The sequence below is a fragment of the Peromyscus californicus genome, unplaced genomic scaffold (genome assembly GCF_007827085.1).
Source record: "Peromyscus californicus insignis strain IS unplaced genomic scaffold, ASM782708v3 Scaffold_7__1_contigs__length_154581171, whole genome shotgun sequence".
NCBI classification, from domain to species: Eukaryota; Metazoa; Chordata; class Mammalia; order Rodentia; family Cricetidae; genus Peromyscus; species Peromyscus californicus.
The window spans coordinates 128,886,566-128,903,156 of record NW_026294595.1 but is presented as its reverse complement, the minus strand read 5'-3'; the positions used below and the strand labels follow the sequence as shown (position 1 = coordinate 128,903,156).

Genomic DNA, 16,591 nt, shown 5'->3' with positions numbered 1-16,591 from the left:
AGCCTGGGCTAAATGAAGTACTGTCTCAAAACACCAAACAATGAGTGACATGTGATTTATGCTCTGGGAAGTTAGTTGCGATATCTGCTAGGCAGTCGAAAGTGTCACGTGTGAAGTAATACCAACGTCACCTCCCAAAAGTCACCCGTTTCAACTGGAAAGGCAACACACCCCGCCTAAGCCCCACAATGAACCAAACTTCTCCCTAAGAAAAGTGCCTTCTGATTGGGCGACTCCTGCGTGAGACCTTCCGAGTCACGGTGATTGGTTACCAACTCTCCTGTCTCTTCCAATCAGACAGCAATTCCGAAAAGTGAGAGCGACCCAGCCCCTTGCAGACCAGTGCGCTCTGTGACTGGCTCTCTTGTATGAGTGACGGCAGACTCAGCCTATAGTATGATACAACGACGGGGGCGGTGCTCCCCAATGCAGTGGGCTCTGCGGCCAGAACCCAGGGCTGTCATTACGCGTCCAGCCGGGTCCCTCGATCGTCCTCCGGTGCTATGGCCGCCCCGCCGCAGCTGCGGGCTCTTCTCCAGACTGTCAACACGCTGCTGCGCAAGCGCCGCTACCACGCTGTGTTGGCCATACTTAAGGGCTTCCGGAACGGGGCTGTGTGAGTGGGGCCGCGGAGTCTGGTCAGGGCTGAGGGATGACGGGCCTAGCGGGGATCGCGAGTTCGAGGCCCCGTGTCACCTCGCTGTACGCTCTCTAGGAGCTCTTGGGTTTGATTTCGGTGCCCGGTTGGTGCAGGAGGCGTAGGATTCTGGGTTCCTGTCACCATGTCAGCCCTGGGCTGGGGCTCCTCCGTCCCTCTTCTATGTCCTCTGTACTTTACAACCTGGTACTCTTGACTTAGTTGCCTCCTATGCCAGCACCCGTGTCTCCTCATCTGGATCCAGTTCACCTCATCTTGCCGTATGCCCTTTGCCCCATTTGGCTTTGGTGGCTCTGTATGCACAAAAGAAACTGGACTCTGTCCTTTAGCAAGCGGGTGGTCACCTACTGCCTAGTAGGTTCCCCCTATTAAGCTGCCAACAGGTTCATATCCTGTTTCTCATCTATATGACTTCACCTCAGCCTTCATTTTCACTGGGGACCCGTGGGTAGTGACAGTGAATGTAAGAAAAGGCAGCTAATATTTCCTAGGCAGATTGATCTCACCTCCCTCATACAGGGAGCAGAGGGGGTCTTGGGGTCATTTTGCTGGACTGGTGCCTGGAGAGCAGCTCCCCCCTCTTTAACCCTCATGCTTTAGCAGTTATTGAGGGGCTGCTATGCCAGAACTAGCAATGACTCAGAGAAGAAACCAAAGTCCCTAAAGTTGGCATCCTGGCAGCAGTGTGTGTGGCATGGTTGTTGAGTGTGTGAACTGCCAAGATTTAGAACCTGGTGTCATCTACCTTGATCTAGATCTTGAACAAGCCATTTAGCCTTTCTGAGCCTCACTTTCTAGAACATGGGTCCTCCAGAGCACTTCTGTTTGTTCGAGGACGCATTAGTAGCTGGTGTGTGTCTGCACAAGTGATGGCTGTTGTTATAGGCACATGCTGTCTGCCTGGCTCACTAACCCTTTCAGACCTCTGCTTAAGTGTTACCTCCCCACTGAGGCTGTCTCCAAACTTTTCACTCTGTTCCCTACCTTTTTTCTGGGTAGTACTTGTCATCAACAGACACAGAATAATCTTGTTTCATAGTCCATGTCTCTCACTAGAAAGTGTGCTTCGTCAGCCTGGGGTGCTGTACACCCCTCTATTCCCAGTACTTGGGATGCTGGGACAGGAGGATTATTGTGAGTTCGAGGTTGACTTGTGTTAAATAGTTTATTCCAGATCATCCTGGGCTGGAGTGTGAGACCCTCTCTCAACAGCAATGACAAAATGTGCTTACAGGAATATGCATTTTTACCTATATTGTCCCTGTATGTATCCTGGTTCTCCCTCTATTATAGGCATTCAAATTTTACTTAGATGAGTATTTGAAAACTAGGAATTACTCTTGTCTCTGCCTTCTAGATGAGTCGGTAACGACTAGGGAAGGCATGCCGATTGTCCCTGCTCATATCAAGTTAGAGTTACAGTCAGGATTCAGACTCAGAATGGACATTCAGTCAGGTAGAAACTGCTTCCTGCTGGATCTGACCAGATCATATCAGCCACTCTTTGACCAGGATGAGATGAACCCTGACCGGGATGGGATAACATCAGTAGCCCCTTTGCCAGGTATGCACTGGACAAAGCAAGAGCTGGCCTGTGTGCCAGCAAGCATTGCCCAATATGGGCTTTGTACACCTGCCCCTGCTCTGCCTCTCTCTGTGCCCTCTGCAGTGGACCTTCCCAGTCAGGACAGACATTTTTCTAGGGCCAGGCATTTGTGTTCTAACCCCAATGCTTTCACAAACTGAATAGTTCTTTGTCTCTTCTATTCTTGGTTTTCTCCTCTGTAAAATTAAAACTGTAAACTCAGCCATTCCCAAGTCTCCAAGGCAGGGACCTCCTTACTTACTAATGGCACTGACCCTGCGCCCATCTGTGAGGACCACAAGTCCAAGGGGGAAGTCCCACCAACTATGGCAGGGCTGAGCATGGCAGCACACACTTGTAGTCACAGCACTTAAGAGGCAAGTGGGTTGGGAGTCTGAGACTAGCCTGGGCTGACTAGCAAGACTCTGTAACCAAAACAAAAACCAAAACCAAATACCACACCAGTGCAAAGTAGTATTCAGGCATGCTTTTCAGATGGAATGATGGTGATAGTCTGAAGGCCAAGTTAGAGTTTTCCAGGAAGAAAAGAGCATCCTGGGCATGGAAATTTATTCAACAAAGGCCTGGAGATAGGGGGAAAATGTGCTGTGTTTGTGAAGAGAGGTCATTAGTTTAGAGAGGTTAACATGGGTCACTGAGATGTTTGAACTTTGTGAACATTTAACTCACCCCTAAGGGTTTTACTTGAGTGTGTGAGCACACACACGGATGTACTCATGCCCACGTGTGCCAGCACTTGTGCAGATCCAAGGACAATCTCACTGTCGTGCCTTAGACACCTTCCTTCCACTTTTTGTTTGAGAAGGGCCTCGCTAGCCTGGAAGTTCACCAGGCAGGCTGGACTAACTGGCCATCAAGCTCCAGGAATCCGCCTGTTTCTGCCTCCTATCTTACCGTTTCTCGGAATACAGGTGCCCACCACCATGCCTTGCTTTTTACATGGGTTCCAGGGATCCAGATTCAGGTTCTCAGACTTACAAGGCAAACCCTGTACTGACTAAGACATCTTTCTAGCCCCATTTTAATTAAAAAAAAAAAAAAAAGTAGGGAGGTCTCACTGTGTATCTTAGGTTGGCCTCAAATTCAAGCTAATCCTGTCTCAGCCACCCAATTTCTGAGATTACAGTTGTGATGTAACAAGTCTCATCCATACTTGAGGAGTCTGAGAAAGGGCTTGGCAGATGTAGGGACTTGAGGACAGTCTGCCTGTGTCTAGGATGAAGGGAAGGCCCTGGCTGACTGGAGGACCCTGAAGGCCTCTCTATGCAGGAGAAGGAGATAAGGTTCTGGAGGTGCTGGGGGCAGAAAGACCACAGAGACTGAGCTGGGAACTGCCTGACCATTGCCAGGCAGAGGAGAAGATAAGGACGGTGGTAGAGCGCACACTTAGCATACAAGAGGCCCCAAGTTCCACCCCCAGCTCTAGAATGAAGTGGCACAAATGCCCTCTGTCGTCAGTCCCCCCCCCCCTGTGGAGACAGTCCCCTACGAACCTCTTATGTCTTCTTCCAGACTGTCGTACGCACACACAAACAAATGCATCTTTAATGGTTTCCCTTTGGAACAGTGTTGGACTTACAGAACAAGTCCTCACTTACACTTTCTGCTTCCCTGCCCACACTTTCCACCTTGTGCTTTGAAATCCCACAGACTCGGCCCCAGAGCCAGCAGGCGTTTCCAATGAGGACTTTGTACATCCTCTCCCATTCCAGCTCTTCCTGTATCCTCTCTGCGAACCTTCCCCGCCATGGCACCCTCTGTGGTCATGTCTTTGGGATCCAGTCCCAGTGCCTTTATTCTGAATATTGAATGACTCTGCATCTTTCCTGACCTCTGTTTTTCTCTTTAAAAATTCTTTAAAATTGAGCCAGACATGGTGGTGCATGACTTTAATCCCAGCACTCTAGAGGCAGAGGTAGGTGGGTCTCTGAGTTTGAGGCCAACCTGTTCTACAGAGTGAGTTCCAGGACAGCCAGAGCTACACAGAGAAACCCTGTCTTGGAAAAGAAAAAATTTTTTTTTGTAATGAGTGGAGGATCACTGAATCTGGGGGGGGCGGTAGGGAAGGTGGAGGGGGGAACTAGGAGGAGTGGGGGGAGGGGAGGCTTCAGTCGGATGTATTGTATGAAAGAAGAATAAAAAATAGTTTTAATTAATTACTTTTAAAACATATTTATTTATTTAGTTAGTTTGTTTTGAGACAAGATTTCTCTGTGTAGCCCTGGCTGTCCTGGAACTTGCCCTGTAGACCAGGCTATCCTTGAACCCAGAGATCCACCTGCCTCTGCCTCCCAAGTGCTGGGATTAAAGACGTGTGTTATCACACTCAGCCTTTCTGAGTTTAAGGCCAGTCTGGTTTACGTAGTGAGTTCCAACCAGACTAGTACTGCATAGTAAGAATCTGTACCTAAGCCGGGCGGTGGGGGCGCACGCCTTTAATCCCAGCACTTGGGAGGCAGAGGCAGGTGGATCTCAGTGAGTTCAAGGCCAGCCTGGTCTACAAAGTAAGTTCCAGGACAGCCAGGCCTGTTACACAGAGAAACCCTAGCTCAAAAAAAAAAAAATTCTGTGTCTATGAATAAATGTAATAAAAAATTAAAACAAGATAGTATTAATGATAACAATAATAAAATCTAAAATTAATCGAAGATGAGCCTGGCTGCACTAGGTAGGTCAGGAAGGAGCTGAGAGAACATCTCTGCAAGGTCAGGAATAGTGGACACCTTTTGCATACTTCATTTTCTTTCATAAGAACTTTACCCAGCCCTCTGAGGTTTAGCATTCCTTTTTAGTTGGGGAAACTGAGGCTCAGAGAGGGTAAAGATAAGCCAAAGGCCACTCTACCAGGAGGGTCTGGAACTTGAACCCAGATGTAACTGGAAAGCCAACATTATTTCCCTCCCATCGTGGTATCAGAATTGGGAGTGAGAGAAAGAACCAGGGGCCAAAGGGGGAGCCTGGAAACTGTTACAGTGATGGGTTAGTAACTGTTTGCTTCTGTTTCTACAGCTATGGAGTCAAAATCCGGGCGCCTCATGCACTGGTCATGACCTTTCTCTTCAGGAGTGGCAGGTACCTACCCTCTCTGCATACCAACTGGGAGACAGTGTGGTCAGCCCTCAAGCCAGGATGGGTGTAGTAGTTTTCAAGCTAGGACTGACTTCCCCATTCCCCTGTGCTTCCTAAAGTCCAGCTCTGATCCTGTGTCCCCACTTGAAAATGCCTGTGGCTCCTCCCTATCCTCCGAAGAGACCCACCTACCAGGCCTGGCCTTCAAGGCCCTCTGCCGTGTGGTCACAGCTAAATCACTGCAGTGTCCAGTGTGAACTTCCTTGGCACACAGGCCCTGTCCCGTGCACAGACTTAGGCACTTCCAGTTCCACACATTTGCCTGTGCCTTGCCACTTCCAGGAGTGCCTGGCCTCTTCTGGCCAGGCTTCATTTCCTTCCTAGAAACCTGTCCAGTCCTCTGGGTCATATTCTCTGGGAACAGTCTCTGCTCTCTCCTCACCTGCTCCATGTTCTGACCTTCTTCTGAGTCCCTGTGACTAACTCTTCCCTCAAGGCCTTACTCAGAAAACTCCTTGCAGTCTAATGTTAATGGACACAGCTGCTGTTTCCAAGAATCGTACACACGGGTTGGAGAGATGGCGTCAGTGATTAAGAGCACTTGTTGCTTCTTCAGAGGACCCTTGTTCAGTTCCTAGCACTCACATGGCAGCTCCCAGTCATCTGTAACCCCAGTCCCAAGGACTCCAGCACCCCCTTCTGACCTCCTCAGGCACCAGGCACACATGGGATGCACAAACATGCAGGCAAAGCACTTATATGCATAAAATAAAAAATATGTAAATGAAAAAGTACCGTGCACAGAGGGTAGGTTAAGCCCAGTTGCAAGATTTCTATTTTGGCAGGTTTATTTGACTTATCTTGGTTGGGGCTTTTTGCCTTCCAAATATATCTTTTCCTTTCCCTTCCCTTCCCTCTCCTTCTCTTCTCCTCTTCCTTTCTCTCTTCAGAGCCAGGAACATAGTAGGCAAGCACACTGGCACCGAGCTGAATGCCAAGCACTTCCATATCTTTTTGTTTTGTTTTTGAGACAGGGTCCCAAATCATTCTTTAAAACCTGATCTTACTCATTCAGTCACCAAGTGTTTAGTGAACATCTACTGTGTGATACACACTGTTCTGGCTGCTAAAGATACAGGCAGTGAACAAAACAGGCAAGGGTTCCTGCCCTCCTAGGGCTTATCTTCTAGCAGGAGGTAGCAGAAAGTGAACATTAAAAATATCAGGGAAGTCAGGTAGTTGCGGTGCATGTCTTTAATTCCAGCACTTGGGAGGCAGAGGCAGGCAGATCTTTGAGTACGAGGCTACTCTGATCTACAAAGCAAGTTTCAGGACCGCCAGGACTACTCAGAGAAACCCTGTCTGGAAAAGCAAACAAACAAATCAAGGAAAAGAGTTCACAAGATCCTGAAGGCCAGGGAAGGGCCAGAGGTAGGGTTGATTGGGCCTGGTGAGTTTGAGAAGTTGGCCACCAAACTGTTGAAGGGGAAAGGGGATAGAGGGTCATAGCAGGAACTGGGTCAGGCCTGTCTGGCTCTAGGCCTGGAATAAGAGCTTGGTTTTCCTTTTTTTTCTTTTTCTTTTTTTTGGGGGGGTGTTGGTGGTGTTGGTGGTTCTTTTTCTTTCTTTTTTTTTTTCTTTTTTTTTTTTTTTTTGGTTTTTTCGAGACAGGGTTTCTCTGTGTAGCTTTGCTCCTTTCCTGGAACTTGCTTTGTAGACCAGGCTGGCCTTGAACTCACAGAGATCCGCCTGGCTCTGCCTCCCGAGTGCTGGGATTAAAGGCGTGTGCCACCACCGCCTGGCAGCTTTCCTTATAAGTGAGAACAGGAAACTAACATTTTTAGCAAGGGCATACCACTGTTTGACTTCCGGTAAGATTTTTTTTTAAGGATTTATTTTTAATTATATATCTCCAAATATGTGCCATGAGTACAGGTGCCCTTGGAGGCTAGAAGAGGGTGTTAGAGTCTTTGGAGCTGGAGGACAGGTGGTTATGAGCCACGTCACATGGGTGCTGGGAACTGAACTCAGGTACCCTGTAAGAGCAGTATGTGCTCTTAACCTTTGAGCCATCTCTTCAGCCCCTTTTGGGAGGCTTTGTATGATTTGTCTCCTTTTGCTTCTTGAGCTGAAGTCTTGTTATGTTGTCAGCCTGCCCTCCCCCTTCCGGGCTCAAGCCCGACCTCAGCCTCCCAAATAGCTGGGAATATAGGTGCCTGGCTTTACTTACGTCCAACAGCATGAAGATGAATCATTTGCTGCCTGGTTGAGAACAGCTTGGAGAGGAGGAGGGAATAACACAGGAGCAGAGTTGGTGTGTACATTAGCAAGAAGCCATGCAGTATCCTAGTGTGCTAGTCGAGATCTGGGTGGTGGCCAGGAGGACGGAGCAGTCAGATAGAGAGGTCTTGAAGTCAGTGCCAGTCACTTACTTACTTTTTTTGAGGGTTAGTTTTTTGTTTTTATTTTTGAGGCAGAGTCTCACTGTGTAGACTGGGATGGTCTCAAATTTACACGGGTCCACCTGTCTCTGCACTCCCAAGTGCTGGGATTAAAGGCAAGCAACACTATATCTGGCCTTACTTTTTATTTAACCTTTGAGACAGGGTCTTGCTTTGTAGCCCAGGCTGGTCTCCAACTCTCAGTCCTCCTGTTTCACCCAGGATTATAGGAATGTGCTGCCATGCCCAATTGCAATCCCACGCTCTTGCTTTAAAAATGTTACTCATAGGGGCTGGAGAGGTGGCTTAGTGGTTAAGAGCACTGGCTGCTCTTCCAGAGGTCCTGAGTTCAATTCCTAGCAACCAGGTGGTGGCTCACAACCATCTGTAATGAGATCTGGTGCCCTCTTCTGGCCTGCAGGGTTATGTGCACTGTATACATAATAAACAAATCTTTAAAAAAAAAAAAAAAGTTTAAAAATAAGTGTTACTCATAGCTGGACATGGTGGCACATTCCTTTAATTCCAGCACTCAGTAAGCAGAGGCTGGTAGATCTCTGAGTTCCAGACAGCCTAGTCTACATAGCGAGTTCTGGACATCCAGGGCTATATAAAAAGACCCTATCAAAAAACCAACCAACCAACCAACCAAGGTACTCATGGGACTCATGTTCTCAAAAGCCAAGAACCAGCTGCTTTGGACTTTTCCCACTCACCTGCCTGACTTCTACCATGCTCCCCTTCTCTCTCTCTCTCTCTCTCTCTCTCTCTCTCTCTCTCTCTCTCTCTCTCTCTCTCTGTGTGTGTGTGTGTGTGTGTTTTCAAGACAAGGTTTCTCTGTGTAACCCTGGCTGTCCTGGAACTCACTCTGTAGACCAGGCTGGCCTCAAATTCACAGAGATCCACCTGGCTCTGCCTCTTGAGTGCTGGGATTAAAAGTGTGCACCACCACTGTCCAGCACCACCATCCCCTTCCTATGGAGGGTCCTTGTCTAGAATTCAGAGATATACTGGTTATCATCGATGTGCCCTAGTGGGACTGTAGAGATGGCTTGGTCGTTGAGAGTGCTTTGCTGCTCTTACAGAGGACTGGAGTTCATTTCCCAGAACCCACACCCAACAGCTCACAACTGCCTGTAACTCCAGTTCCAGGGAATCTAATGCCCTCTTTTGGCCTCTGTGGGTACCCACAGACATGTGAGTGCACATACAGTCACACACTCACTCTCACACATACACTTACATGCTCTCGCATACACACACACTCATACACACATTCACACATATACTCACACACACGTACACTCATGCACTCTCACACATACACTCACACACTCATACATCCACATACACTCACACATTCACACACAGTCTCTCTCTCTCTCTCTCTCTCTCTCTCTCTCTCTCTCTCTCTCTCTCTCATACACACACACACACACACACACACACACACACACACACACACACTCACACACTCACACACTCCCCTTTAAGGAGAAGATGGATTGAATTAGCTCCTCTTCATCTCAAAAGGAAGACCAATCTCGGGTGCTGACCTCCTCACTGCCCTCCCTCCACACACAGCCTCTGATCAGAGCCCACACCGGCCTCTCTCCATTGCTTGGCTCCCTTTCTGTGCCTGTTCTTGGGGGCTCTGTTTATGGTAAGTCTTCTGCTTGGAAAGTAGCATGCTCCTCCCATGGATTCCTTTCCGTCCTTCAGATTCCAGGGCCCCCTCTTGTCCAAGCCAATGTCTGATTCTTGTCTTGGTGACTATGTTTCCTCATCATAAGCCCTACAAATGCAGAAAGCAGATGTATCATTTCTCAGAATTCTATCTGCAGATCCAGCTCATAGTAGGCACTCATTCATTTGTTCACTGTTCCCTCACCTCTCCCACTTGTTGAGCACCTACTGTGTGTCAGGCCCTGTTCTGTGCCCTTAGGATGAACTAGCAAAGTCTAGAGCCTGCTCTGCAGAAGCGTATACTGAGGACCAGGGAACTTTCTGCATCAGCTGTCAAATGTCAAATGGTGGTAGGAGCCCTGAAGGAAAAGACAAGTGAGGAGTGGGGTAGGTACTCACTAATGCTCGGTGTCAGCGAGTGACCCTCTGAGATGGTGACGCCGAGTTAAGGCCCCAGCGGAGCCCCTGAGGACATGGGCGCCCTCCACAGAGGGCCCCAGCTTTGTGCTCCTTGCCTAATTCCGATCTGTGTGTCCTCCGGGGAGAGCTGCCTGGACCAGCTGGGCCTGCACTCATGGGGCTTTCTGTTTGTACAGTCTCCAAGAGAAACTGCAGGCCATCCTGAAAGCCACATACACCCACTCTTGGAACCTGGCCTGGTTTGTGTTCACCTATAAGAGTCTCTGTGCCCTACAGTCCCATGTGCAAGGCGATACCCACCAGATGCACCCTTTCCTGGCAGCCTTCATCGGAGGCCTCCTGGTGTTTGGAAAGAACAATAACATCAATAGCCAGGTAAAGGCTTTCCTGAGATGGGACAGTGGGATGCCCTTTAATTGAGGGGTGAGGGTGAAGATAAACTCTTGACTGCTGTCTGTGTCTGAGGTCTAAGAATCACTGGTCCCTGGGTGACCTCTCAGTTTTCCCATTTGTAAACCAAGCCACATTTGGAATGCCAGGGCTCCCCGCCTCAGTGTGTCTGCTGCTCTTTGGGGCAAGGATTTGGGTGGTGGTGGTGGTGGTTGAGACAGGTTTCATCTTGTTCAGGCAGGCCTTGAGCTTGCTATGTAGCTGAGGCTTGCCTTGAATTCCTGATATTCTTGCCTCATCCCAAGTGCTGAGATTACACATGCATCAATAATTTGGTGGTGCAATGATTTTTTAAAATTATTTTTTTTATGTGTGTGTGTGTCTATGTGCATGTGCACCTGTGTGGGGGTGTCTGTGGAGGTCTGAAAAGGGTGTTATCTCTTCTGGAGCTAGAGTTACAGGTACTTAAGTGCTACCCTATGTGTGTGCTAGGAATCTAACTCCATTCTGTACAAGAGCAGCAAATGCTCTTAACTGCTGAGCTGTCTCTCCAGCTTAAGATTATTTTTTAAATGCACTTTGACCTGGGTGTGGTGGTACACTGAGAGACTAAGATACTGATCTGAAGCCAGCCTGGGCTACATCTCAAAACAAACAAGTGGAACTCAGTGAAATAGAATAAAGGGAATCAAAAGAGAAGAGCTGCTTCTTTGAAAAGATGAACAGAATCAGGAAACCTCTACCCCAGGATCCCCTATAAAGATCTTTACTGATACTGGAAATGACAAGGGTTATGTTTAATGTCTTGTGTATGTTAAAAGCCCTTGAGGAGACCCAGCACTTAGGAGACAAGGGTAGGAGGATCTCAAGGCCAGCCTGGTCTGCATAGTGAGTTCCAGGACAGCCAGGGCTACATAGAGAGACCTTGTCTCAATACATACATACATACATACATACATACATACATACATACATACAAGCACTCCCACACACATAAACACAAGCCCAAGGCCTGTGAGGTAAAGTTGCCTGCCTTTAAGTCTGACAACTTAATTTGGTCACTAGGATCCACATGGTGGAAAGAGAAAAAGTCCCCAAGGATTTCCTCTGACCTTTTCATATGTGCTATGACGTATGTGCCCTGCACCCCCTAAAATACAATAATAATAAATGAAATGTAGATTTTTAAAAGATCTTGATTACCATGGAAAACTATGACTAATTCTATTTTTACAAACTTGGTAGCTGATATGAAATAGACCAATTCTTTGAGAAGAAAAAAATCTGCCTGGGTTACATGGGAAGGAAATCATGGCTCTTTCTTTCTTTTAAAACAAATTATTCTTCTTTTATGTGCCTAAGTATTTGCCCGCATGTACGTGTGTGCACCATATGCATGCCTGGTGCCTGGGGAAGCCAGAAGAGCATGTTGGATCCCCTGGAACAGGAGTTACAGATGGTTGTGAGCCACCATGTGGATGCTGGGAACCAAACCGGGCTCCTCTGCAAGAGCAGCAAATGCTCTTAACCGCTGAGCCATCCCTCCAGCCCCTTCTTCCATTTTTTTGAGAGAGTCTCATGTTTCCCAAGCTGAGGCTGGCCTTGAACTCCTGCTGCCAGGGTTTGGATTGTAGTTGTGTACCACCACAACCAGTTTTTTTTTTTTTCTTACTGTGTCTTGCTCTGTAGCCTAAGATAGCCTTGAGTCTTGGCATTTCTCCCTGATTCTCCAGAGCACTAGAATTAGAGTTATGTATGGCCACCCTGGCTTAATTTTTTCCTTTTACTCCTAAGTAATATAGAAGTACCATCAGTGGTTTTTTGTTGTTGTTGTTTTGTTTTTGTTTTTTGTTTTTTCATCCTTTGAAGGACATTTGGGCAGTTTCTAGCTTTGGGGTATTACAAGTAGAGCTGTGAAGAACACTCTTGTACAGATACTTCTGTGAACATAAGTTTTCATTTTTCTGGGATAAAAGCCCAAGAGTGTAATTGTGGGTTGTATGGTACATGCATGCTTGGTTTTAAAACAACCTGCCAAAAAAGAAGAAAGAAAAAACTCAACAACCTTCTGCCAAGCTGTTTTCCAGAGTGACTAGCGTTTTTTTACATTCTCACCACAAATATATGAATGTCTAGTTTCTCCACATCCGAGCTAACATTCAGTTTGTTGCATGAATTATTTTATCTGTGTTTTAAAGGTTTTGTGTGTGTGTGTGTGTGTGTGTGTGTGTGTGTGTGTGTGTGTGTGTGTGACATGATTATAAGTGCAGGTGTGCACCTGCCATGGTGTATGTGTGTGGATCAGAGGACAGCTCTTAGGAGTTGGTTCTCTCCTTTCACTGTGGACCCTGGGGATTGAACCCGAGTTGTTAGATTTTTGCTGCAAGTACCCTCAACCCCTAAACGATCTCACCAGCCCTGTATTAGCCATTGTGACAGTACATCTCATTGTGACTTTACTTTGCCTTTCCCTGACGGCTAATGATGTTGAAATTTTCCTCATTATCATTTATTTGCTACCTCTACAACCTCTTTGGTGAAACATTCATGTTTTTTGCTCATTTTCCAGTTGGGATATTTCATGTTTTACTTTTGAGCTCTGAGGACATCTTTCAGATCATCTACATGTTGATGCCTTGCAGATATGCATTGTGATTGTCTCTCATCTGTAGCTTTTCCGTCTCGGAGATGAGGTCTTGCCATGTAGCCCCAACTGGCCTGGAATTTATTATGTACACCCAGCTGGCTTCACAAAGAAAAAAAATGAATTTCAAGAAGATCCAGAATATTATTTTTCCTCTTATAGATCATTTTTTAAAAATTTTTGAACTGTGTATAATTCATTTTAAAAACTTCTAATAAGGGAGACAGGCATAGTGGTGTATGCCTTTAATCCCAGCACTTGGAGACAGAGACAGGAGGATTGCTGTGAATTTTAGGCCAGCTTGGTCTACTTAGTGAGTTCCAGGTCAGCCAGGACTACATAGTGATACTGTGTCTCCAAAACAAAACAAAACAAAACAAAAAGCACAACTTTTTGTTTGTTTGTTTCTTCGTTTTTCGAAACAGAGTTCCTCTGTGTAGTTTTGGTGCCTGTCCTGGATCTTGCTCTGTAGACCAGGCTGGCCTCGAACTCACAGAGATCCACCTGGCTCTGCCTCCGGAGTGCTGGGATCAAAGGAATGTGCCACCACCGCCCGGCTGCACAACTTCTAATAAGGAGATGGAGAGGTAGTGCTCTTGGCAAAGTGCTTATGAAGCAAAGCGAAGACTTGACTTCTCTCCCCAAAACCCACATAGAAAGCTAACCATGTACTATGGTATTTGTAATCCTAGTGCTGGGGAGGTGGATAAGGAGGGTGCCTGGGCTTTCTGGCACCAACCACTCTATCCAAATAGGGGAGCTCCAGGGTATGAGAGACCTTGTTTCAAAAATAAAAAATGTAAAAACCAAAATGGATGGTTTCTGAGGAACAACACTTAATAGTGTTCTCTGGCTTATACACACACACAGACACACAGCGTAAATAAATAATAAGTATTATTACTATTTTTTTAAAGCCAGGCACTGAAGCATCTGTCTGTAATCCCAGTATTTGGGAGGTAAAGAGAGGTAGATCCCTGGAACTCTATAGTCAGCTAGCAGAGCCAAATTGGTACACTCCATGTTGAGTGAAAGACTCTTGTCTCAACCAATCAGGTAGAGGGCAGGATGGATCTGTAGCTCAAAGATTAAGAGTGCGTTTAAATCTTTAAAGAGAGAAAACATTCATAAATTGAAAGATTTCTTTGTGGCGGTGTTGTTAAGACAGGGTCTCTCTGCACAGCCCCAGCCGTCCTGGACGTCACTATGTAGACCAGGCTGGCCTTAGACTCACAGAGATCTACCTGACTGTGCCTCCAGAGTGCTGGGATTAAAGACTTAAAGGCCTGAAGGTGTGAAGGCATAAACTGAGAGATTTATTAAGACATTGGGTTTTTTTTTTTAATTATACTATTTGTCAACTTGACACAAGGAGGGAAAAAGAAATCAGGCTAGAGCCGGGCAGGGCGGCGCACGCCTTTGATCCCTGCCTTCAGAGCCAGGCGGATCTCTGTGAGTTCCAGGCCAGCCTGGTCTCCAAAGCGAGCTCCAGGAAAGCTACATAGTAGGGAGATCCTATCTCCAAACAACAAGAACAGCACAAATAGTTAGGGTACAGAGGGAACTGAGAAAGACCCCCAAAGTCAGTCAGTCTCTGGTCTCCATACCCACATGTGCGCAAGCACCCAGCACACACGCGGGGATTCACCTCCACAAACACATGCACCACACACACATAAATAGAAATGGTAAGTTGTCTGCTGCACACCACCTCAGTCATCTTGTACGTTAACTTTGAAAATCACACAGCCAGTGCACAGTAATGCCCAGTACCCAGAGTTGGTGGGCAGGTGAAGGTTGCCTGTGGCCATGCGGACTAGTAATCTTCGGCATTCCCTCCTGCAGATCAACATGTACCTGACGTCACGCGTCCTGTTTGCCTTGTGCCGCCTGGGTGTGGAGAAGGGCTACCTCCCTAAGCTCAAGTGGGACCCGTTCCCCTTGCACACGGCAGTGATTTGGGGGCTTGTGCTGTGGCTCTTCGAGTATCACCGGCCCACTCTGCAGCCCTCACTCCAGTCCTCCATGACCTACCTCTACGAGGACAGCAACATGTGGCATGACATCTCAGACTTCCTCATCTTCAACAAGAGCCGCCCCTCCAAGTAACACAGCCCACGGTGCTTAAGGAACGCCTCTGCCCAGACAGCTTCCGGCAGTGTCCAACTGCTGCCCAGAGTATGGTTCTGTCAGCACACTGTCGTGGAGGATCCTGCCTTCTCAAAGTCATGGACCTCACACTCCAACTTGTTTTATCCCAGCCAGGGTTCCATTTGCTGAAGGAAAAGCCCTGAGTGTGCACCTGCCAGGTACTTTTGAATAGTCTTTGTAGCAAGTGGTGCATTAAGGAGTCTGGGGCTTGACTTCCGCTGCTTCTCTGACTGGGTCTCAGGGCATTCAGTTCAGGGGAGGCCCCTTAGAGAAGAGTTTCTTTCTGGTGGGTATGATAGCCTTCCCCTGTGCTGTGTATCAGAGGGCTCTTTGCTAGTGGGCAACAGGTTACAAATACCTTGGGAAAAAAAAAACTACACTAAACCCTTTGTGTAAGGTGTTCTGTTGAGAAGTTCAGGAGCCCCATTGTCCAATAGAAACACAACGTTATGAGTTTTCAAAAGCTGGAGGTATAGCTTAGAGGGACAGCACTTGCCAAGCTTGTGCGAGACCCTGGATCTATCCTCTGCACTGGAAATAAAACTTCTAGTGCCGGGCGGTGGTGGTGCACGCCTTTAATCCCAGCACTCGGGAGGCAGAGGCAGGCCGATCTCTGTGAGTTCGAGGCCAGCCTGGTCTACAGCGCGAGATCCAGGACAGGCTCCAAAGCTACACAGAGAAACCCTGTCTCCAAAACAAAACAAAACAAAAAAAAACTTCTAGTGAGCACATTTTTAAAAAGTATTAAGAAGCCTGCAGCAGTAGGTTGTGAGTTCCAGGCCAGCCTGGGATACATAAGAGAACTCTATCTCAAAACAATGAAGGACCAGGGAGATGGCTTGATGAGTAAAGACGCCTGCTGCCTGGTGACCTGCGTTTAACGCCTGTGTTCTACATGGTGACATGTGGGAGGAGAGAATCAGCACGTTGTCCTCTAACTGCCACATGTGTGCCTTGGCATGTATGTGTGCTTGCACACACACACACACACACACACACACACACACACACACACACACACAAACACGCACATATACAATAAATAAAATGTAATAAATTTTTTTTAAAGAACATGTAACGTGTAAGATAAATCTTAACAATACATTTTGCCTGCATGTATGTCTGTGCACCGTGTGTGTGCCTGGTACCAGCAGAAGTCAGAAGAGGGTGCTAGATCCCTTGGAACTGAAGGAATGGATGTTGTGAGCCACCATGTGGATGCTGGAATTGAACCCTGGTCCTCTGCAAGAACACTAAGTGCTTTGTTTATTTGTCTGTTTTTCAAGACAAGGTTTCTCTGGGTAGCCCATGCTGTCCTAGAACTCACTCTGTAGACCAGGCTGGCCTCAAACTCAGAGATCCACCTGCTTCTGCCTCCTGAGTGCTGGGACTAAAGGCATGTGCCACTAAGTGCTCTTAACCACTAAGCCTCTCCCCAGCCTCTGATTGTAATCATAAATTTTAACTTAATATTTCCAAAACCTTTTCATTGCAACATATATTAATATAAAGGATTGATGACAGTT

At 47.2% G+C, this 16,591-nt stretch overlaps 1 protein-coding gene across 2 annotated transcripts; it reads left to right on the top strand.

Moving 5' to 3' along the window:
• Positions 1–421: 421 nt before the first annotated feature.
• Positions 422–16,591, top strand: Pxmp4 (peroxisomal membrane protein 4). Of its 2 annotated transcripts, XM_052723771.1 has the most exons (4): positions 427–616; positions 5,274–5,336; positions 10,057–10,255; positions 14,760–16,591. In XM_052723771.1, exons 1-4 carry the CDS (start codon positions 504–506, stop codon positions 15,021–15,023), a joined length of 639 nt encoding a protein of 212 aa, XP_052579731.1. In that variant the 5' UTR covers positions 427–503; the 3' UTR covers positions 15,024–16,591. The 2 variants fall into 2 exon arrangements, with proteins under 2 accessions (XP_052579732.1, XP_052579731.1); XM_052723772.1 differs by lacking the exon at positions 10,057–10,255 and having other exon boundaries at positions 422–616; positions 14,760–14,899.

Bases quoted from the DNA above. Each gene is read 5' to 3' on its own strand.
- Pxmp4 (XM_052723771.1), top strand. From the start codon at position 504: ATGGCCGCCCCGCCGCAGCTGCGGGCTCTTCTCCAGACTGTCAACACG. The intron at 617-5,273 runs GTGAGTGGGGCC...CTGTTTCTACAG, and splicing joins GGCTTCCGGAACGGGGCTGT to CTATGGAGTCAAAATCCGGG. The intron at 5,337-10,056 runs GTACCTACCCTC...CTGTTTGTACAG, and splicing joins TTTCTCTTCAGGAGTGGCAG to TCTCCAAGAGAAACTGCAGG.